Source organism: Haliotis asinina, chromosome 16 (assembly GCF_037392515.1).
Source record: "Haliotis asinina isolate JCU_RB_2024 chromosome 16, JCU_Hal_asi_v2, whole genome shotgun sequence".
Taxonomy (NCBI): Eukaryota; Metazoa; Mollusca; class Gastropoda; order Lepetellida; family Haliotidae; genus Haliotis; species Haliotis asinina.
The window spans coordinates 46,637,249-46,659,998 of NC_090295.1; the positions used below are offsets into that span (position 1 = coordinate 46,637,249).

Consider the following 22,750-nt stretch of genomic DNA (forward strand, 5'->3'; position numbering starts at 1 on the left):
ACTCGCTCACTCAGACCCACCCGAACCGGTCACTCACTCACCCACTCACTCGCTCACTCAGACCCACCCACCCGAACCGGTCACTCACTCACCCACTCACTCGCTCACTCAGACCCACCCACCCGAATCGGTCACTCACTCACCCACTCACTCGCTCACTCAGACCCACCCACCCGAACCGGTCACTCACTCACCCACTCACTCGCTCACTCAGACCCACCCACCCGAACCGGTCACTCACTCACCCACTCACTCGCTCACTCAGACCCACTCACCCGAACCGGTCACTCATTCTCGTTCACCCACTCACACTCTCGACAAAACAACTGACACATTTTTCAAAGCGGCCACTCACAAAACCCACAACTTAACCTTGTTCACAGCTGAAAGCTACAACTGTTTCGTAACGGTGTTGTCGGGCATCCAGTGTGTTATCAAGCTCTGGTAACCATGGGTCATACAGACTGGGAAAAGTGTAAACAATATAACTAAACCACACTCAACAAACTAGAACACACACGCACCTTGACACATAAACTTCCTTTCATTCTAGGACTTCACCATCGTGAGATTATTTTTAAGCCGCATTTAGCAACATTCCGGCAATATCAAAGCGGGACACACCAGGGCTTCACACTTTGAGTCCACATGGGGAATCGAACCCGGGTCTTCGTCATGACGAACGAAAGCTTTGACTTCACCATGTGACTAACAAATATAACTGTGATACAAGTAGTAGTAGTAATAGTAGTAGTAGTAGTAGTAGTAGTAGTAGTAGTAGTAGTAGTAGTAGTAGTAGTAGTAGTAGTAGTAGTAGTAGTAGTAGTAAATGATAACAGAACTGGGAATATTTAGCTTAAAGACTCCCTTTTCAATTATATTGCAGTTCAAAATATGTGTAGTAAATAATTATAAATACATTAATAAATGGAACCCGTCAAGGTGTTGCCATGACAACACGTCCGAGAAGTCGATGCAATGCTGGTCATTGGGCCAAGGGAACCAACCTGGCACTATGACAATACAGTAACCACCTTTGCCGAAGTGGGCAAGTATTTCGTGGCTCGTTAGCAGCATCGCCACTGGCTGAGGCAAACTGTGTTCCTCCTCTGTTCCGCCTCGTTTACAAATCAGATTTCGCCTCTCATATCACTTTCAGTTACTTCGCAAAAAATGGCGAAACCTCATCAACGGGATCTGATAGATAATTCAAATCACAGAGAACAACGGAAAACAGGATTTAGTAACCTTCACGAAAACACATTGTTCTGTGATGACGTCATTCCTGTGGCTACTTAACAGCGTCGGGAATTATACGATGCTATATTTGATTGAGGACTGCGCTTTTTCCTCAAATGTTGCTAAGCAACTCAGGTATGCAACAGCCAATCGCGAATGTGTCAATATGTTATTGGAGAAAAGTTTCAATTATCTACGTGACACACATTTCGGTGAAATCCAGGAATAAAGAGGTTTACCTTTCTTTTTCATAAAACGGATTTGTACATGACTGGCATCTGGTTGTATTCAGGGAGTCATTATATACAACTGTCAAATACTTTTAAACCTTATAGGATGTGTTTTCACCCTTCCAACGGTTGTAAATACTGTTGACATTGCATTAACAGAAATAATGACCCGTTTTCGTTTGTACGCGGCGCAATAAATCAGCGAAAGAAGAATATACTGCTTCAGGATAGGTTTGATTTCCCTGTCGTGTTTTATTGTACGTTAAACACCAACACACACGCAGACTTCTGATTAAAGGCCGCTGTCGCATACCCAGACCCCATGAAAATCAGGGTTAGAACTGGCCTTCATAAACACAAGCTTATCGTACGAGGTTACAAAAACGATCAGGTGGTCAGGCTCCCTGACTTGATTGACACGTCATCATATCCCATAAAATGAGGAGATCGATGCTCATGTTGTTGATCACCAGGCTATTTGGCCAAGACTTGATTATCAAAAGACCCTACATGGATGGAATATTGTTGAGTGCGGTGATAAACAACATATAAACGTGATCTATTTTCCTAACAGTTTTAGTATCCATTACCTCTTATAAACGCTTCATATTGTTGATTGGTTGTGACAGTGGCTATCAGGACGGATCCACGACAAGCAGATCACAGACAAGCCCAAGTTACACAATGCCATGGCAACAAGCAGCTGGGATTCTAGAATATGACTAAAATACGCCTACTGGTGTCCGTGATGTGGTGAAATTACACGTAGACCTGCATCAGTGTGAACAATCCCTCCATGACTCAGTGCATCACGGAGACTACTTCAGCATGTCCAGTCTTCAAGGGTAAAAGGTTGGTGTGACATTGTACATTCTCCGGTAGGACTGGGTCACACTTCACTCTGCGATATCCGCTGATTCGTGTGGCTTGGTGCGATCGATGAAGACAGGGCTCAGACACAGGCAGATATGGCTCTAGCGAGGCGCATTGCACGAACCTTCCTGGAAAGCCGATGCGTATATAGCAGCATAACACGGACATATTACCTATACTCCCCGGAACCGTTCCATCCCTTTCCAGACCGCCAACCGAAATGGATGAACGCGGAGGAAGCAGTGTCTGTCATCAAGTCAGGTACTGGTATTACTATTTTAGTTTAAAAATTATCTCCATGGGAATTTGTGAGCTTGATAATGCTATGGTTTGCATATGTGTGCAGCATGTTGGCTCTGATGCGTAGTTTCATACCGATCATATTTCATCATTATCATAATTATCGTCATAGGGTTGTTTTTGGAAATTCTGAAATATTAATATTCTGTAATGCTGCCGTAGTGATATTGATATCGTTTTTTGTTTGTCGATGATGATGATGATGATGATGATGATGATGATGATGATGATGATTTATGGAAGTATTGTCGATGACGAATGCATGCTTTTAATGTTTTTTCAAACGCTGAATTCAACAAAGGATGATAACGATAGTTTTGTGTTGTATTTCCTCGTCAAGACAAACATCCACAGACGTATGATTGATTACTCAACTTGTCAGGGACGATGTGTAGGCGTACGTTATACTGCCAAATCTTGACTTTCACTTCGTCTGTATTTATTTTCACTGAAACACTGTTATAACGAACTCCAAGGGAATGCCATATCTATTGTTTGTCATTCGCGTAATTTTATCCGCCAGTTACACGATTTGTTTGGAATTGTAAGAGACAAACATTGATGCACGAGAACGCGACTGTTGACTTTCGCCACTCAAAGTGATGGCGTCAGTTCCGGCTATATCGGCGACGCATTTCCGAAAAATGGAATGTCGCCTTATTATCGGTTCATTGCATGTGAGGGAGATATGACGAAAGTTGATCATTAGGGAATGGTTTTTAAAAGATTCTGATCCGGTTACAGGGAAGGATAGAGCTTTTTAAGAAAAGGGGATGCACACTAATGAGACAACAGGGGGGGCACACTTTATTTTCACCCGTGTTTCGATGGTAATTTAACCAAACATCAGGTCAAAAGTTTGTGGGTGTGGTGGAATGGGTGTGGGGATTTAAAGGGGGTGCGCACCCCTGCATGCACACACACACACACACACACACACACACACACACACACACACACACACACACACACACACACACACACACACACACACACCTGTGGCTCCGCCAATGTATTATATTGATTTTATTAAAATGCTGTTTGTGACGGGGTGCCCAGTGGGTGGGGCATGCTCACCTTTCTACGAAAATATGGTCTTATTGCTTTGTTACGCTGATTCAGCTGTATTGTTTCATGATATATAGAAACTGTTTCCTACGATTATTGAAATAGTGTCGTTTTTATGTGTAAACGGAATTGTTTTACTGATGTCAGACAATATTTCTACGTGTATGCTCTCAATATCTATCCCCCAGTGTAAACTGTTATATTTGGGATTACACTTCCTCATTAAAGTATTGATTCTTTTATTTTTGTTGGCGGTGCCTGAACTGGTGAGGCGGCTTAGTTTGTGTGATGACGATTAGGTGCCTGACGCTGGAGGTGTGGGTTCGAATCCCGGATGGGACTCACCCAGCAAGAGTACTGAGAAAGTGTAATACACAATGTTACATGTGTTGCATTTGACCACATTCTACACGTGTGTTCATGTTCCTCAATGACTGAAATTCCTGATACAAGTTTAAAATATATTTCTCTTGGGGTAGTAAAGCCTTATCTTGTCGTATGTAACTACACCGTTGCAGGAAGGACGGGGCGCTTTTCTCTTATCTTGAGGTCGATCAGGCAAAGGCTTTCAACGGGCAAACAGTATAAAAAATATACCCTCTCACAACTTGTCAGTTTATTTACAACACGACGCTGGGTAACGGCTTTATCACGCCAGCATTTGTCGTGTCCCGTTCTCTCTTTTACATTTGAATATCTGCAGTTGGTCATACTAACGTATGGAGATAAGGGCAAATTGTCAGGCATTTGTTGATGAATTTTGTTCCAACCATGTCAGCAAATATATTCGATCATAATGTTTTAAAGGAATATGTACCAAGGTCACACTGTCGTTATTTTATTTATATATTTACAAGTCTGCGAGGCAATAATTCATGGGTACTCCATTGTGTAAATAGTGTAAATGAATACTTCACTTTATGCTACACTGCTAGCATGCCAATACCATGCAGTAAAACAATAAAACAGCATTTTGACAAGCTGTATGTGGAGTTTGTCACCCGACAAACCCTCGTCAGTTTTAGTGTGCTCCGCCGCCATATAGCTGGAATATTGCTGAGTGCGGCGTAAAACTCACCTCACGCACTCACTTTAGAGTGTTCCACATGGCTACATTGCTTAAAATAGTTTAAGCACAAATCATATGACAGTCTATTTATTTTCAAACTCAGTCGTCGCATAGTACGTCGCTCCAGTGTTGATTTAGGAAATGACATGACGTTAGATCCCAGATATTAACAAGACCTCACAAATGAGGTTATCCTTTGAATATATATGTTCGTATGATCCATCGAAGAATATCCCTGATAACTATTTCTTCAATTCTAAATCCCCAATCCCCAATCCCCAAGTAATTGACCGCCACATCGTAGTAGCGATGATCTTATCTGGATGCATTCAGTGCAAATGTTTGATTAACTCCATTTCCTTTTAGTCTCATTTAAACGCCAACTGTAGCTTTTAACTCATAACTTGCTGTTGTTAGTGAGTAGAATGACTTGGTCAGAGGTGAACTGGTTTGTTGGAGCAGTCACCCTTGAGAATGTGTCGAACTCTGTGGACCAGTACTTTATTGATATGTTTTGATTAAGCACGCCAAATGAAGTGTCAACATAGCAGTATCATTAGAGAAAATATACAGGAGGGAAGTAAAACAAGGAACACTACTTCCCAGCATCTTTTCTCCGGTAATTCTCATATTTTAATACACACTGCAATACCAAAGGTGACAAAGGTGTGCCAGAACACTTGTGGTTTCATAAGTTATTTGTATTTCAGAACGTGCATGTCGAAAAGTATTTGACATAATAATTTATATCATCATATTAAATAGTGATGTTGGTAAAAGTGGTGGAGTGGTGCTAGCTATGGCTGGGGGTGATGTACGTGACGGTTGACAAACCAAGGTGTTTTCCCAAAGTTAGATCCTTGACACGCCTGTTAAGCATTGGCATGAGCATATGGAAACCCTAAAGACCCTAAACGCTGGCCATTTCCGGTAACTATATATACTGATCAATACGATACATACCGGACCACCGTTCCACAAAGAGATCTCAGCTTTACGACTGAGAGTAAGGCCACCTAAAATCGCTTCGCAGAACCGGGCCCTGATGATTACTTGAACAGGATCCGCAGACAACATTGTTCATGCCTCCCCGTAAAGACGTCCTCATTGTTGCTCAAAGCTGCATTCAACACTATTCAGCTGTATGGCAGCGTTTTGTAAATAATCGAGTCTGGGCCAGACATTCCAGTGGTCAACAGCATGAGCATCTATTCAACTTGGATACGATGACGTGTCAGCGAACCTGACAATCCGATCCTGTTTGTCGCCTCTTACGACAGGCATGGGTTGTTGTAAATCATTTAAACTCAGACCTTCAGGTTAATTGGCCAAGAGGAACATTTCGGGACCCTGCAAACTAGCAATATTGCAAACGGGGTGCCCCGCAGTCGTTATAATTTCAAGCGCAAACTACTGAGCCAAGTAACTCAACCTCCTGATCCCCATTTGTCTAAAGTGAGACAAGCGTTGGGTTTTCACTGGGGCAGAGCTTTCCTTGATAAATCAGAATCAGATTGATTAATACACTCTTGCTCTAGGTTTAGAGAAGATTAACTATGATAAGAAGCTCGATGTATGAAATCCCTGAGTTACGGTCCAAGTTCACGTCACTCTGATCGTCACATGATATCGCATATGCCTGTCTCCACGATGCATACCCTAGTGTATGACATAGCAAATATAGTTGAGTTAGTGAAGGTTGACAGAAAGTCGGTCAGTGGAATCCTACAAAGTAAATCAACATTGCTGATTGCGTAAAATATAACTTTTTTTTAAAACGGGGTGTATTAGTATTCAGTTACGTGTGGATATATTCCTTTGTCTGTGTTGCCATTGCAATTCAATCGGCACTAAAACTATAGCAACCAATATGCACACCCACACCCGCACCCGCACCCGCACCCGCACCCGCACCCGCACCCGCACCCGCACCCGCACCCGCACCCGCACCCGCACCCGCACCCGCACCCACACTGAGTTTGTCATATTGTGTAAATCTCTTTGTGTGAAGGGATAGAGAGTCTTAGTACAGTGTGTATGTGGTGGAGATTAGCATGTCTGTGTCATAAGTGTGTGTGTGTGTGTGTGTGTGTGTGTGTGTGTGTGTGTGTGTGTGTGTGTGTGTGTGTGTGTGTGTGTGTGTGTGTGTGTGTGTGTGTGTGTGTGTGTGTGTGCGTTCGTTTTCGGATTTTTCATATTTTGAAATATTCTTTTTCCATAAAGACAGCAAGTCTTTTATCTGTTAATTGTTGCATTATTCTATTACGGCTTCGCCTCTGCCCATATGAAACAAATTCGAAATAATTTTAAAAGTTTTGTTACTGACTGTTCCTTGATAAGTGAATCTTAAAAACGACCCTAATTTGTATTCGTTAGGTAATTTACAAATACATATCTCATAATACCAAAAACATTCTTGCTAAGACTATCCCGAAAACGTAAATCATTACCTGATGCCCAGCGGGTTATAATACAATTCGCTTGACATTCGGATTACGATCGATAGAAGGTAATGCTAAACATTCGCACTCCAGGACACAAGGTGTACATTCAGGGAGCTGCTGCCACGCCCATCACACTAGCGGACGCTATGGCCGTATATGGTAAGAAGGCGGGGCTTAAGGACGTGGAGGTGGTACATATGCATACGGAAGGGCCAGCGACCTATGCTCAACCAGAATATAAAGGTGAGTTGGTAAGTTACTGAATTACCTCCCGTAAAATCATCAAAAGCCTGTTTAAGAGTTGAACCAGTGTAATTCAAGTTTATGGGCATTTCTCGGAGTGTTTTATCACGTGTTGATACACAGTTCTGTAGCTCACCTTACACCGCACGTATGTGTATGACTATTAATCCATGCCCCTGTCTACGCTTGTAGCCTAGTGGTTAAAGCATCCCCTCGACTCGTCGAAAACCCGGGGTCGATTCCCTACATGCGTACAATGTGTGAAGTCAAGTCCTGGCCTTCCCCTTCGTATGTCGTGGAATAATGCTAAAAGCGGCTTAAAACCAAACTTAGACTCGCACAGTCACACACTCACACACACGCGCGCACGCACTTTTTAGCCTATACTATCCCAGCAAACAAGTCATATGCCAAATGTCAGCACCAACGCTTAAACAGTGAACAAGCAGTGATAAGGTCCTAAACAGGGCAACAGGAGTAATTGCTCCATTTCATATATCTAAAGAGTGAGTGAGTGAGTGTGTTTGGTTTAGCGCAGCTTCATGGGTATATCAAATATATTACGGTTAGCTTAGATAGAACACAGACCCACGTGTCTTTGCGAGGATTAAAGATTTGAAAAACATATATACAAATCTGAGACGATCCCCCTACTCAAAATGCTTCACAGAGCAATACATCATGAATATGCTGTGCTATGAAGCATTTTGAGTCGGGGTCATCTGAAAACTATTTTTTCTTTAATCCTCGCAGAGACGACAGGATCAGTGAGATGGAAAACCCGGAGTGATCGAGAGTACATCTTGGCTGAAACCCACCAGAAAGGATATGGTGGTGACGAACCAAAACACGTTAAGAGGCCGAACTAGGATTGATCTACTCAATAGATATAGTCTCATCACCGCTGACCTTTAACTACTGAGTTTTATGCAGCTTCTAACAACATTCCAGCAATACCACGGCGGAGGACACCAGAAATGAGCTTCACACACTGTACCCAAGTGGTTAATTGAACCCGGGGCCTCGGCGTGACGAGCGAACGCATTAACCACGAGGCCACCCAACCGCTTCCAGAGAAGTATTTAGAAAAGAACTATTATTGTGGTTCTGAGTTCGATCGTTACAATATATTCTACTGTTTCAGATCATTTTAGGTCAAATTCATTTTTCATTGGTGGCAATCTACGAGAGCCAATCAACTCAGGCCGAGCTGACTGTATTCCGATCTTCCTCGGGGAAATCCCGCTGCTCTTCCGTCGACATATCATCAATCTTGATGTTGCCCTGGTTTCTGTGACGCCCCCGGATAACCATGGTTACTGCTCCCTGGGTACCAGTGTGGACTGTGCTAGGGCTGCTGTCCAGAATGCCAAGTATATCATAGGTACATCTTTTATTCGTTAATCGGCTCATACTTGTCACTACAAAATGTGTCTCAATTCTACTACTGCAGCGGCCTGTTTGCTTGTTCTTGTCTTTGGGCGAAGGCAAGGGGAGAATACAGACAGCCCGTTTCCCGTCACAGTTCCAGATGGGCGAAAACACCACTATGGAATGCCCAATCATATATTTGTATTACTTGAACCTGCATATTAATATTTGGCAAACGCCTGTGATCTTTTTGTTTTTGATTATCCTGCCGAACCGAGGATCAGGTGAATTTTGCTTCTCGTAAAACGGGAGGCCGTCTTTTCTGATGAGACGTCGTAGCAATCTGTCTTGCATCTCCAGGATCCGAACCCCATCGTCAGCCTATTGTGTTCTTTAGTGTGCCATCGTAACTCATCTCCACCTACTGTTGGGCTGAACCGAGTAGGTAGCCGTATGCCAAACCAGGAACGCCTTATCTAACTGAAACACGTAATATTTTACAGCATCGCTAACCCTGCTCTCTGGTTTATTCTTCTTTAGGTCTGGTGAACAAACAAATGCCACGGACATTCGGCGATGGTCTGATACACCAGTCCCATTTTGACGCCATGGTCGCCGAGGACAGACCCTTGCCTGAATTAAAGAAGAAAGCTATGTCCTCTGAGGAGAGCGCCATCGGCAAGTTCATAGCACAAAACCTGGTCCAGGATGGTGCCACGTTACAGTTAGGTAAATGTCATCAACACTGTATCGTGTTTGTTATGTTTAACGTGAAGATGGACGCACATGTACCTCGACCGTGAAGAACAGGATTAGACTTGAATTTCAGCAATGCATGCTTGCCATAAGAGGCTTGCTGACTTAGTTGATGACTGGCGTGTCATCTCAATGGCATCTCAATGGCGTGTCATCTCAATGGCGTGTCATCTCAATGGCGTGTCACCTCAATGGCAAGTCATCTCAATAGCGTGTCATCTCAATAGCGTGTCACCTCAATGGCAAATCATCTCAATAGCGTGTCATCTCAATGGCGTGTCATCGCGAGTCATCTCAATGGCGTGTCATCTCAATAGCGTACATCAGTGTTCATGATGTCAGTCACGTCTTATAAAAGCTCGATTATTTACAATCGGCCAGAAAAGTGTTCAATACAACGCTAAACAAAAGGAAACAAACAAACCTCGACCTCAGTTTAAGGCGGAGAATCCAGCCAACGAAACATACCGTGAGTGGACATGGACTCACTGTGCGAAACTCATTTATGGTGTCCGATCCAGTACATAAAATAATGCTCAGAACAAAGAAAAGTTTAATCGCTGATTAGTCATTCCTAAAAATGAGACATGGAAAACCAATACATTGCAACTGAGCCAAGTCATCGATTTCTTGCCATTGTCCATAGAACTGGAAACAACCAGCGAGATGGGACCAAAGTTTACTGGCGTACGTCAATTTCGGAGGCCCATTAACCTGATCAGCCGTGATGTGTCTGAAATACTGTTCAAAGGCTGGGTGTTGTCGAATAAATATTTCAATCAAATATACATGCATAGAATGTCCTAAAATAGATTTACAGCGCCTTGACAAATAATCAATAACCCCGATGTTCTATAACATTGCAAACCTGCATTCTGTCTTCCAATGCAGAACAGTGTCTGCAAAGTGACCTCACTGAGAACACTAACGATGATGCCGCATCAAATACCATTGCTAGAGAATTCAGAATTGAGACCTTAGCAACCGACGTTCGTGAGGACTACCCGATACAGGCGATCAGAGTCGATGATAAGCAGATTTGGTAGCTTTCATGACGTCGCAGCCCAAAGGCGTAACATCAATCCATGTTTAATAGTCTGGATCAAATTGAGTGCTTTACAGGTCGCAGCGATACAGCTGGATTGTAGTTGTCTGACCTGTAAAACAACAACAGCAACAAATCCCAAAGCTAACTGAATTCAGCGTTCTGGTGATTTCAAAAGTTGCATTGCTAACGGAAGTACCTGCGCGATCAGAGTGCAGTTTCATCGGTAGGGTGGATGCCCAGTTTCTGTCGTGAGACGGATTTTTGACAACTGAAATCCGGAAGTTAAGTTATGTAAAGACCAAATAAACATCAATATCATTTACCCGAGATCCTTAATTCCACTTTAGATGCAAAATCAGTTGCCTGTATAACAAACATTCAGCAAGATCAATCGTCTGCCAGTGACAGGTTATGTACAAAAACAGGACGCCACATGATCAAAACACTCTCTCGCAGTCAGACAGAAATGTGGCTCACATACAAAATACCCGGATGTGGCGCACGGCTACAGTTTCCCTCATACGATGTCATCAACGCCATTTTTGTAGGAAACACATGATATCTTTGTGTGACATAGATGAATATATCTTTATCACTCAAAGTTAGCAAAATCAAAACTTTAAATGATATTAAAGATACAAATTACGTTTTTGTTTTACATCGTCGAAAACCCGTAACACTTTGATATAGCAAATACCGATTTTCGTTTCAGGTATAGGTTCGATCCCAGACGCGGTGCTGGCGGAACTAGGAAGTCACCGTGACCTTGGAATCCACTCAGAGATGATCAGTGACGGTGTCGTGGACCTCATGAAGACCGGTGCCATCACCAACTCCAAGAAGGTCATCCACACCGGCAAAACTCTCTCCAGCTTCTGTATCGGCTCACGTAAACTTTACGACTTCCTCGACAACAATCCTTCTGTTGGTAGGTATTCATAGGTAGAAGTGAAGCTAGATTCAATACTGATTGACGTTGAAATTGTGTAGTGATGGACACTAATTTCATTAGTGGGTCTCTTTAAGGGAGTGATGTAGATCTTGGCTTCAGAAATGCTGACATAGAAGTTTGTAATGTTTGACAGTGTTTCCAGGAAACGGAAATGACGTAGGCGATGACGTAGAATGTTTTATTCTACGACACTGCCTACAGGTGCGAGAACTACTGACGTTGTCTTCTATGAAGACTGCCAGTCATATTTTGTAATGCTTCGGGAAAACCTATATTTATGATCGGCGTGACATTGAGAGAACTGTTGACATCCAATAATGATTTTGTAATGCTGGACATTACTTATAGTAATGGTTGACGTGATCTGAGAGGAGCTGTTGACGTTCAGTTGATGTAGCTATTTTGTGATATTTTACTTCCAGTGATGGTTGACGTGGCCTACAGCAACAGTGAAGCCATTATATCCCAGAATCCCAAGGTGACGGCCATCAACTCAGCAATTGAGGTGGATCTCAGCGGCCAGGTGGTGTCCGATTCAATAGCAACAAGAATGTACTCAGGCAAGATTGGCGGTGGAGTAGAATAGTTACTCGAGTGTGACTCCCGTAATTAGGACAATGTGTAATTGCGATTATTGATGCCACCATTCGCGGTACAGATGGCATGTGTCTAAACCTGAGCTTAGATTTTCGAAGCTCACCTAGTGCTAAGATAGTCTCAAGTGCCAAACATAGACATTAACTTACGACTATCTTAGCGCTAAGAGAGCTTCGAAACTCTGGGCCCTGGCATTCAGCTGTACTCACTCACTCTCTTTTTCGACTCACCCAACAAACTGTGGATGACTTCTTTTTGTGGCATTTTGTAAGCGAGGGCATACGAGACAGACAACCTTATTTTGGATAACAAGAAGACAGTAATGCAGGTATTTTGGTGACTGTACGTCCATTGCTTCAGGTTTCGGCGGTCAAGTGGACTTTATACGAGGTGCAGCCCTCTCGCAGGACGGGAAGGGCAAACCCATCATAGCTCTTCCTTCACAGACAAAGAGGGGGGAGTCGAAGATAAGTCCGTTTATCAAAGAGGGTAAGACATGTTCTATAGGGCGCGGATGGTGAGAGGGATTGTCTCACCAGTTGTCTTTGACAAGAGCGTTTTCGCATAGTTTTTTGTTTGCCTGCGTCTGTGAATACATCCTCGATTTCTCAAGGGTATACGTTCCGATAAGTCTCCATTTAAGCTGGATGCATCTACGGCCTTATAATTTATTACCTCCCTTTGTTGGCTCCGCATTCTTACAGTAGCCGCCGTTACAACCGAACTTGCCAGTGTCAACAAAGTATCAGTGGCAGTTGCGGAGGTTTGTTCGCAGTGCGATTCAGACAAGCTGACAGGTCCAAAATGCAGTCTTAAACAGACAATACAGCGAATGGCATCAAGATCATCAAGTCATTTGACATACGGTGAAATGTGTCAGCCAGGTCAGCGACCTTGACTACCCAGTGCCTATAGTCGATTTGAAAGACAAGAATGGCTTCCTGAAGATCAGTTCTAACCTGGATCTTCACGGGTATCTTCTCTTGGTATGTCCGCAGTGCAGTCATCTGGGATCAATATTAATGAATTCTAACGAATGACACCCAAACGCGAATGTCACCGTCGAATTAGAAAATAACAGTCCTTTATTTTCCATCGTGCTGTGAAACCGGTGCTCATGTCGTAGCTTAACAGTCGGGTCGGAGAGACTGAATGTGTGCATAACACAACATGCACTCGCACATACAAACTGGTTATGTTTATCGTTCATAAACCAATAAATAATGGTCGCAGAACTTCAAACATTGGTTTACGTAACTAAATCCCCTGAAACAATTGTATCCTCAACGAGTAACACTGCTCATGGTCCACATGTAAGTGTTTTTCTCACGCTGACAGGTGCTGGAGTCGTAACAACACGAGCGCACGTGCATTACGTGGTGACAGAGTTCGGCATCGCCTTCTTGTTCGGCAAGAGTCTGCGACAGCGAGCCTACGAGTTGATCAAGATAGCTCACCCTAACCACAGAGAACAGCTGGAGAAGGCGGCGTTCAACAGACTCAAGTGTATGCCTGCTCCATGATTGGACGATGTTCCCTGTTGCAAGTGTACAGTTAACACACTATTGGTCAATGTTACTGGCTTAATTGCGTCTCCGATACGTGATTGGTCAATGTCATCTGGCTTAACTACGTACCTGATTCGTGATTGTTCTATGCTACCTGGCTTAATTGCGTGCCTTACACGTGATTGGTCAGTGTTACCTGGCTTAACTGCGTGCATGTACCATGTCTGGTCGGTGATCGTCAGATTGGAAAAATGCTTGAAGTTGAAACTAAAACACGATACAATTTACCAACGTTTTGGCAAATGGCACGTTAATGATCATGTATTTACAAAAGTTATCTCTTTGCACTCTCTCTATGTGATAACCAGACACTTGTTATACTTCCATGAGCAATTTTGCGATTGTTGCTATATAATGTATTTTCATATATTAGAGCATTTATGTTTAAGCTATGTTAAGCAAAAATTTAAAATTTATGATGTTTCAGTGAAGAATATCAAATTATTTCACCAGCTGTTTGGGGTTTTTGTTTTTGATTTGTAAGGGACATAACTCTAGTGATGCTTGTAGACGCTACAGATGAAATGGAATGCAACGCCTTAGCAACTTCCTTTTAACAATCGTTTCCCTAAACTATATTTGATATTACTTTTATATATTTTATATACCAGTAATTGGCAGATTTCTTCTCAAGTTAGCTAGCACTCACTACAAATATGTACAAGCTGAACTTTATGACGATACACAAACAAACAGAGCATGTGGTGATCAGCATTCTCACACAGGACCAACAGAAACAGTTACGACTGTGAGTGAGTGAGTTTAGTTTTATGCCGCTTCGACAGTCTTAAATATGTCGTAATATAACCGAACGCATGAGGAGCGTAATTGTGTGACAACTGTTTTGTATTTGTAACCATACAATATGAGCAGTACATTCAGTTTGCAGTTTGGCTTGAATACTAATTCTGAAAGAACTTGAGCTTCGTGTGAACGTTGGAACATTTTATGACGCTTCATGTGAACGGTCGCAATGGTGACCGTGGCTGAGATGGGGTCAGTTAGTGAGTTCAGTTATTATGCCGTCCTTAGCAACATTCCAGCAACCAGATATGGGCTTCACACATTATATCGACGATTGTGTAACAATTACAGATGCTAATAATTTAATACATGAAAGATTTCTTTTACTTTACCACAGCATTATGTGTCTCAGTTAAACACTCCTCGTGTTCACCGTTAGTATGTCCAGAAAAGGACAAGATGTAGCAATACTGATCGGTCAATCCCTGAGTGATTAGCGATATACCTCGGTGACTGTCACTGGGAGGATTGACTTGGCCCTTCATCGATCATACGTGACCCCGGGACAGGTGAATGTAGGCTGCACCCTAGCGGGACGGCGGCTTCTCTGTGTCCCCGGGTCAATGTACTGAAATGCATGACTTAGCCGACTGGATGTTGAAACATTCAAAACTGACGTTTATACCTTATACTTCTAAAATCGCAACTTTTACATATGTACAAAACATGATTTAACAGTATGATGGAGAAACGTACCAATATTACATGTCTGTTTCTGCAGATTGCGACTCTTTGTGAATATGTAAAACATTTATCAAAATGATATAGATATACAATATTTTATTTTGCAGTATACAAAACGTTCAAAAGGTTTTGTGTCTTTAGGGGAGAATACATGAAGTCCAGACACAACATTTACTAATTAAAATTACTAAATTACTTCTAATAACTTTAGCAGGAGACATCAAGATTGCCTACCATTGTTATGGCCGAAGACAACACAACTTTATGTCTTCAAAACATCGACTCACACACATCATCACACACCACAGTAAACGCAGAAGTCACGACACTATCAAGAGAAATGAAAGCAAACAACCGCATTAAATATGGACGCACATCTGAGCGTATTTATGAATTTCAACACTAGCAAAGCCGGAACACTTCGAATAACCAAATTCAAAATAATTTCAGTAATCACGCGCTGATCTTACACAAGAACGGCAACTACATAGGCCCTCTCACATGACATAAGGCACAAGAAGACACAAGGGAGAACACAAACACACGCATTGTCAGCTAAGATGTCAGCAGACACAAGAGACAACATACAGGCTGGCACTCTGAGACGTCACCAGACACAAGAGACAACACAGACATTTATACTCTAGAATGTCAGCATACATAAGGGAGAACACACACGTTGGCACTCTAAGACGTCAACAGACACAAGGGACAACACATAGGTTAGCACAGTAAGACGTCCGCAGACACAAGAAACAACAAACACGTTGACACACTATGGCGTCCGCAGGCACTAGGCACAACATATGTGTTGAGAGCCATTTATATGGCAACGTTGCAAAGTGGACATATATTTATCCGTATCTTTTATAAGGAAATATCGATCAAGGTAAATAAAACAAACTATGACAGCACTATGTAGATATTGCATCAATATGCAGTAGATACACTTTCTCATTCTATTTCTAATTTCAAAATCTAGTTTAAGCACATTATGTTTTTACCAGAAACAAATTTCCATAACACCCCAAGGCTTGACCAGGTAAGGAAGATTACAGGCGACGGTGAAATCAACAAGTTAATCAAACTTGGTGTCCCCGAGGGTCTTCCGCCTCGCGACTTCATCTCACACTTGAACCGGAGAAACACAGCTCATGAGGACCATGCTGGTATGTATCTCACAGGAATATGATAGTTACAATGATTACATCACTGTAATATTACACAAACATAGAGATTAGTTTCAGTTAATCCTATTATAAAGCATTATTACGTTTATTTCATGGTTATAGTTCGTTCATTCCAATTGTCTCATTGCTTTCACCGCCCGCAACGTGACATTAGATGAACATTATATATTATCACATTTCACATAAAGATTACGTCAACTATTTTTAGGATGTAAATGTTTTTATCACGGATTACCTCTCCCTCAAGAAAGAAATTAATGGTTCCGAATTGGAGATAGAAAATGTGTCTATCCTTCTAGTTCGTGGGTTATACTTCATTGTAAACTAAGTCACTGTGTTCTGTAATCTGACTGGTTGAAAAACATGATCAAATGGAAGACTATTCGCTGTGTATTGACACGTAGAAACATCGCAAACAAGTGTTTTGTTGTGGCATCAGCAGTGGTGACATCATTCAAATCATATTGTGACGTAAAGTCAGAATGACGTCACAAATGAGCAGTTCCAGATGCTACCATGGGAACCAGCTGAAACAGCAAGCTGATGGCACTTCACTGCTGCATCCGTACTCTGTGTAAACGAGTGCAGACAGTAAAACCCTTTGGTTTACCTTTTTGTTGGCAATGTCGGTAAACATCATGTGTTGGCCAATTTCCAGGAGTTACTGAGTATTTGAAACACAGGAATTCATTTTGAACCGACGGCGACATGTTTATATCCTATTTCTTCACTGTTGTTATATAAATAAATTTTCAGAGGCTCAAAAACGCTTGGAATTGCATTGATGTGTACATTTACATATGTTGAGTTCCTGTTTATATGTATCGTTGAGTAGTTGTACGTCCCGGCATCAAACGTGTGAATATCATTCAGATATCATGAGTGAATGGAAGGGGTTTTAAAGTCCTCTCAACACTTCAGTAGTCAGAGTCTAAAGTGTAGAAAATGTTGGCTTCGAACTCCGGATCAACGGATCCCCCCGACACATTGGAGTGGAACCACGTGTTTCGTGTTTAACGATGTACAATAGAAGCTGTCCAAACCGGCATCTGTCCAATCCGGCAAGGTGTCAACACCAGCATAAAATCTAAGTCCCGTCTGTGGCTTGAACATTTCTCATCAGCTCGACAATCCGGCACGTTGTCTAAACTAGATTATTTCTTCATTCCCGAAGAGTGCCGGTTAAGAGTGCCAGTTTCCACTTTAATTCATTTGTTGTCTGTATCTGTATACTAGACCGACCCTATGCATGTGGTTTTGAAGTGACAACGGGTCATTGTAATATTGCCTTCAAACGAGACTGTTGGTCAAGTGGTCACGTGGTCAATTGCTGGGGTGTCATCATAGCATCATGGTTTGTCTGGTCCAGGCCGTCATAAACTGCTGAGAAAGGTAGAAACCGATATTTGCCTAAGGACCTCATCTCTGTATCTCAAGGGTTTGCATTCGTTCACAGTAAGCTCCTCTCCCTTGTTTACAAGTGTCTACACGATCTTGCGACAGCTTATCTCACGGATCTCATAGCTGATTGCACTCAAGTCCCAACTGTTCGATCACATGGAATGACATTTAGCAAATATGTCTGGAAATCCAATCAGATTATTAAAGGCTGATTTGTTGTTTAAAATCTTCATGACATATGGACGACAGAAGCCGTCTGGCACACATATTCGTGTTTCCTGAAGAGTCTAGGTGCAATCAACTTTTCGATTTTCCTGCCGGTAAGTAAGGGACGCAACTCTGTCCTACTGGCAAGTATGGGACGCAATTCTGTACAACAGATTATGCACCAGGATGATTGCCCTCAAATGGGTTCTTTCTTTCGACTCAGTTCAATTTCGCTCCTTTCAGTTGCACGTGGTAGCTGTAGCTGTGTTGTGCACGTGCACACGTGCCTGGATGACAAGGCTTGGAGCTCCGTTTCGTGTCATATGCCCAAGTGGCAACTCGTTGGTAGCACTGTCCAGTGTCCACTCAAGCTGGGCGGAAGACAGAATCTGGGACTTCCGGTGTGCACAAACGGATACGACGGAAGAGTGTGAATGGAACAGTAAGTGAAGAATTTTCGACTGAATCTGCATATTTTGCAAGTGGTCGTTTTTGTCGTGAGAGGCAGCAAACGGGATCGGGGGGTCTGGATCGCTCATTTCATTTTTATGCTTCTGTTTTTAGTCACATTTCCTTGATCGATGCATATAATACAATCACTGGATTACTTTGACCAACTTCACATATTAGCAGTCAGCTGTAGCACTGATTAATGTGGTGTTAAAACGGATAAATGTGTTAAAAGTGATAAATATGTTAAACAACGGAAAAACGATATGCTCGACGTACGTGGTCGTTTTTGTTAAAACTTCAGTAAAATACAGCAGTCTGCGTGTAGTCGATTCTGATTTTGTTGTTGATATAGTGGTACTGCGTTGCGTGGTAATGCTGATTGTAAATCAGTTGTAGTTAACATTAAAATCTATTTTTGTTGTAAGTTCGTTTGTTTGTGTTAGCCCTAGTAATTCGCTGATATGTCAAATTATTCCAACTTCTAACCACCCCAGTACGTCTATACTTTGTTTTCCCCTGCAGCTGACGTGAACGAGTTTGACGAGCCGATGTTGTTCCAGTGCGCGGACAATGGAGTCGTGAGGGGGATTACGTCATACTTCAACCCCCTAAACCGGGACCGACGCTTTAGCTTTCTCTGCTGCAAGGTTCGAGGTGAGCTAGTCTCATGAAGCTATGTAAAATCAGCCCAGCCCTTGGCGTTTTTTTGCATGCTTAAGTGCTAAAATATTCAGAATCTTATGTGGATTCAAATTATTTGTATTCTAGCTGCACATTTTTAACAAACCTGTCATGACCAGAAATGGTATTCGTGAATAGCCTACTTTACATACTTTGCTTTACAGAACTAATTTCATTTCGTCTTTACATATATATTTTATCATTGTTTTTTTCAAGTGAAGTGCAAGCAGTCTCATGAAATTAGAACTTTGAAAAATCTACACAAAGATCAACGCAGAGTACATCTCATCTGAACAATCTTCCTTGAACTTTGACCTCCCAATGACTAAAATTAAAGAATCGACATTAGCCAATCATAACGAACTAAAGATCGGAAGAGATTTATCAAACTATATCTGAATATATCATTTTAGTATTAATACTATTTTTCTGAATTAAAATGTGTCTTTACAAAATATTTTACACGGAAATACCGTTTTAAGAAGTGCGAAAAAGAAATACAATATGTGTGGCTTAGCCAAGAATCTAAAACAACACAACAGTCATCGCTTACACTGCGCACACGTTGACATTTGTTCCCACCCCTCCCTGTCTCAAGAGTGCGTAATGACAACTCACATCAAATAAACACTACATGACGCTCCAGTTGGAGTATTGTTAAAAGCAGAGCAAAACTAAACTCACTCACTCACTCACTCACTCACTCACTCATGTTGCAGATTCCTTTTTGACGTCATGTAGCTTCACGGACTTCCTCAACGACTACGATGGAGCTTTGAACTACATCGCACCTGCCGACCAGGTCATTAAAGGATTCTTCAGTCTCCATGACAACGAAAGAGAGTGCGTAATCATATTTTTAAATAATATTTATGTCCGTGTGACACATTTAATTGAAGCTTAAAAGAAAATTAGCAACATCAGTACCAGCGTTCGAAATAACCGCCGGCCCGGAGGCCCAGCGCAGGTTGTCATTGTATCGGGCCGGCAGTTTCAAATAGGTGTAGGCCCTTATGGCCTTCGGTAAATAATCTGTCAATTATTTTTCAGTTTTCCTCTTTTCTCTTTATCATCCGCGATCCATCATGTTACGATAACCTACAGTTTCACTTCCTCGTACTTCAACACTTTTAGGTAGGAATGTCAACGCCAGTCTATAATACACTACTCCTCTGTGTCGCATGGGTTTCGCTTGATTTTGTTGAACCAGTGTGAAACTAAGTACAGTGTAGTCTGTTTTGTTTTTATTGGTTTGACGTTAACAAAATAGGCCTGCAGATTTCATTCAGGGTCTGCAGATTTAAAGCCTGAAGATAACAGCAGGCTCTGATAGCCAACTGGCAAATTAAAGTATTGCAAACACTGGTCAGTACATGTATTCCCGTTTGGGCATCTCTCATGATTACTGAATAGCGCTATATATTTACTTGTGCCACTGTATGGCTGCTTGTAATAGTCAGGACTAGTTGTCATGATAGTAATAGCACCGCATTTTAAACTTGGATACCCCGCCCAGACATAGCAGATTTAGGTCTACGTAAGCCGTGAGTCTGTGTTAAGATAAGATGCTTAGACGTAGAATAACATCCAACCCTTGTTTTATGACCTTAGTTCCAAGTACAAAAAAGGGCACTTATAAGGGTCAAATGCCTGGCACCACTTAGAATGATGCTCATTTGTGGCGCATGTTTGGACTTCTCATTTAGATTGCATTTTAATAGTGAATGTCCGACTTCTCAACATCAGAAGCAGAAACCAAGTTAACTTGAGATGTCAAAAGTTCCCTGGGACTCCTTCAACATAGCGAGATAATCGTAACTCCCACACAATGTGACTGGCTTACGACATGTGGCGCTAAGAATACTTTATTGGAACGAAATCATGAAAGCCAAGGTCAGCGTTATTTTATCATACCACGTTGTGCATAACCATACCATCAATATCCATGGCGGCTGACCTTGCCCAGACCTCAACATTTACAGAATATTACCGAGTGAGGGATTAATAACAATTAAATAAAGAAAAACTTATCAAACACTGTTTCTTTGTATTTCAGAGATCGGATCTGGAGGGTTGAAGTGTGTGAAGTTCAGAGGTAGGTAATGACGACAGTGTACCGTACCTTGGTTCTGATGCTCATTGTAGGGTCACGTGCATACCTATACATTACCCCAGCCGTGCACTCGGGAAAATCATCGGTAATTTCCGTGCATCATGCGTGATATTCAAAGTTATTCGAGATAAGGAAGTACTACCACGAAGAACCGAATGAGGTGCCACTGGCAGCGGAGAAAATTGCCGCGTACCTCGCCTGTATGTGGGGTACATTGAAAGTAATAGGAGAGCGCTTAGTCAATCAGAAAACGACATCCATGTGCGAGGTAAGATAGGGTCTTTTATACAACCACACACTGGAAACCTACCAGTAAGTCAGAGGTGTATTTCCGTTTGGATTTGACAGGAATTTGAGATTGACAGGTGTCAGTTTGAAAGAGGTGAAGGGTAGGTACAAAGTCCAGTATCAGCTTTGTATATAGTGTGCAGAGTAACGTGCTATTTATCTACTACATGGTATATACAGATCAGAAGATTTGGTGGTCATTCCCAGTCGCAGAAGTAAAGGAATAAGGTAGTATTGTTAATACGGTTGTGCCACGTTTGGGAAAATCGAAAATAGTCTTTGAAATAGAAGTAAAAACCGGACCCTACTGAAGCGGAACATTCTCCAAACTGAGTCAAACATTGTTGTAAGTTTACGTTAAGGAACTACGACCGTTATGAGTATGTTAATGTCTAGCAATTACGACCGTTGTAAATAAGTTTAAGTAGAGGAAATACGATCATTGTAAGTATATTTTAATGTGAGAGATATGACTAACATTTGGGCTACTTGATTCATTATGGAGGAGTATCTTGCTGATTGTGACTTACAGAATCCTGAGGAGGGGAATTAATTCAAATAATTGTTTTGTTGTGTACATTTCATATGAATATCTCAGACGATTTGCGGCGGTGCCATCAACCTCGGACTCATCGGCGGCAAGTGATCCCAGCCAAACAGGAAGTTCCTTGGACTTACAAGGAAATGGAATCCTTTCTAACTTCCCATCGCCTTCAGCACTGCCCCAGAGCGGAGGATCAGCTGCAGGAACGACCAATCAAATACAGCCGCTTTCAGGAACAACCAATCAAGTCCAACAAGTTTCTGGAACAGCCAGTCAAATACAGCCAAATGAAGCCAGCGTTCAGAATACAGCGACATCTGGTAGCCAAACGAACACGATGATGGGAGGTAACTCTAATCAGAACGCTGTTCAAAGCAATGGAATGCAATCTACATTTCAACAGCAACGATCGCTTCAAAGTCAAGGCAATCTTCTGACCCAACCAACACAGAGGAATGGTATAGTTGCTGGTCTGAACCCAAACCAGAATCGGTTTGTACCAAATCAACAGCTGATGGTCATGGGTCCGTTTCCTGGCATTCAGCCAAACCTGAACGGCATGTTTTTCAGCGGCTGACTCAATTATGTTATTTCTTGAGGTAGAAATACACGTTACATGTAAAGACA

General features: G+C 42.1%; 2 protein-coding genes across 2 annotated transcripts; both read left to right on the forward strand.

Moving 5' to 3' along the window:
* The first annotated feature begins 1,866 nt into the window (after positions 1-1,866).
* On the forward strand, positions 1,867-14,212 carry LOC137267613 (4-hydroxybutyrate coenzyme A transferase-like). Its single transcript, XM_067802101.1, has 8 exons — positions 1,867-2,603; positions 7,314-7,466; positions 8,611-8,850; positions 9,378-9,566; positions 11,354-11,569; positions 12,016-12,153; positions 12,551-12,679; positions 13,529-14,212. Exons 1-8 carry the CDS (start codon positions 2,438-2,440, stop codon positions 13,711-13,713), a joined length of 1,416 nt encoding a protein of 471 aa, XP_067658202.1. The 5' UTR covers positions 1,867-2,437; the 3' UTR covers positions 13,714-14,212.
* A 2,131-nt stretch (positions 14,213-16,343) lies between these two features.
* LOC137268429 (uncharacterized) lies at positions 16,344-22,750 on the forward strand. Its single transcript, XM_067802998.1, has 6 exons — positions 16,344-16,415; positions 18,288-18,486; positions 19,020-19,151; positions 19,898-20,021; positions 21,235-21,273; positions 22,178-22,750. The coding sequence occupies exons 1-6, from the start codon at positions 16,401-16,403 to the stop codon at positions 22,698-22,700; spliced, it is 1,032 nt and encodes a 343-aa protein (XP_067659099.1). The 5' UTR covers positions 16,344-16,400; the 3' UTR covers positions 22,701-22,750.

What these genes read in the sequence shown, in the direction of transcription:
- LOC137268429 (XM_067802998.1), top strand. An exon ending in TCTCTGCTGCAAGGTTCGAG is followed by an intron (nt 19,152 to 19,897) that starts GTGAGCTAGTCT and finishes CTCATGTTGCAG; the next exon opens with ATTCCTTTTTGACGTCATGT. An exon ending in GAAGTGTGTGAAGTTCAGAG is followed by an intron (nt 21,274 to 22,177) that starts GTAGGTAATGAC and finishes TGAATATCTCAG; the next exon opens with ACGATTTGCGGCGGTGCCAT.
- LOC137267613 (XM_067802101.1), top strand. Translation starts at nt 2,438, where the DNA reads ATGGCTCTAGCGAGGCGCATTGCACGAACCTTCCTGGAAAGCCGATGC. An exon ending in AGTGTCTGTCATCAAGTCAG is followed by an intron (nt 2,604 to 7,313) that starts GTACTGGTATTA and finishes TTCGCACTCCAG; the next exon opens with GACACAAGGTGTACATTCAG. An exon ending in AAGTCCGTTTATCAAAGAGG is followed by an intron (nt 12,680 to 13,528) that starts GTAAGACATGTT and finishes TCACGCTGACAG; the next exon opens with GTGCTGGAGTCGTAACAACA.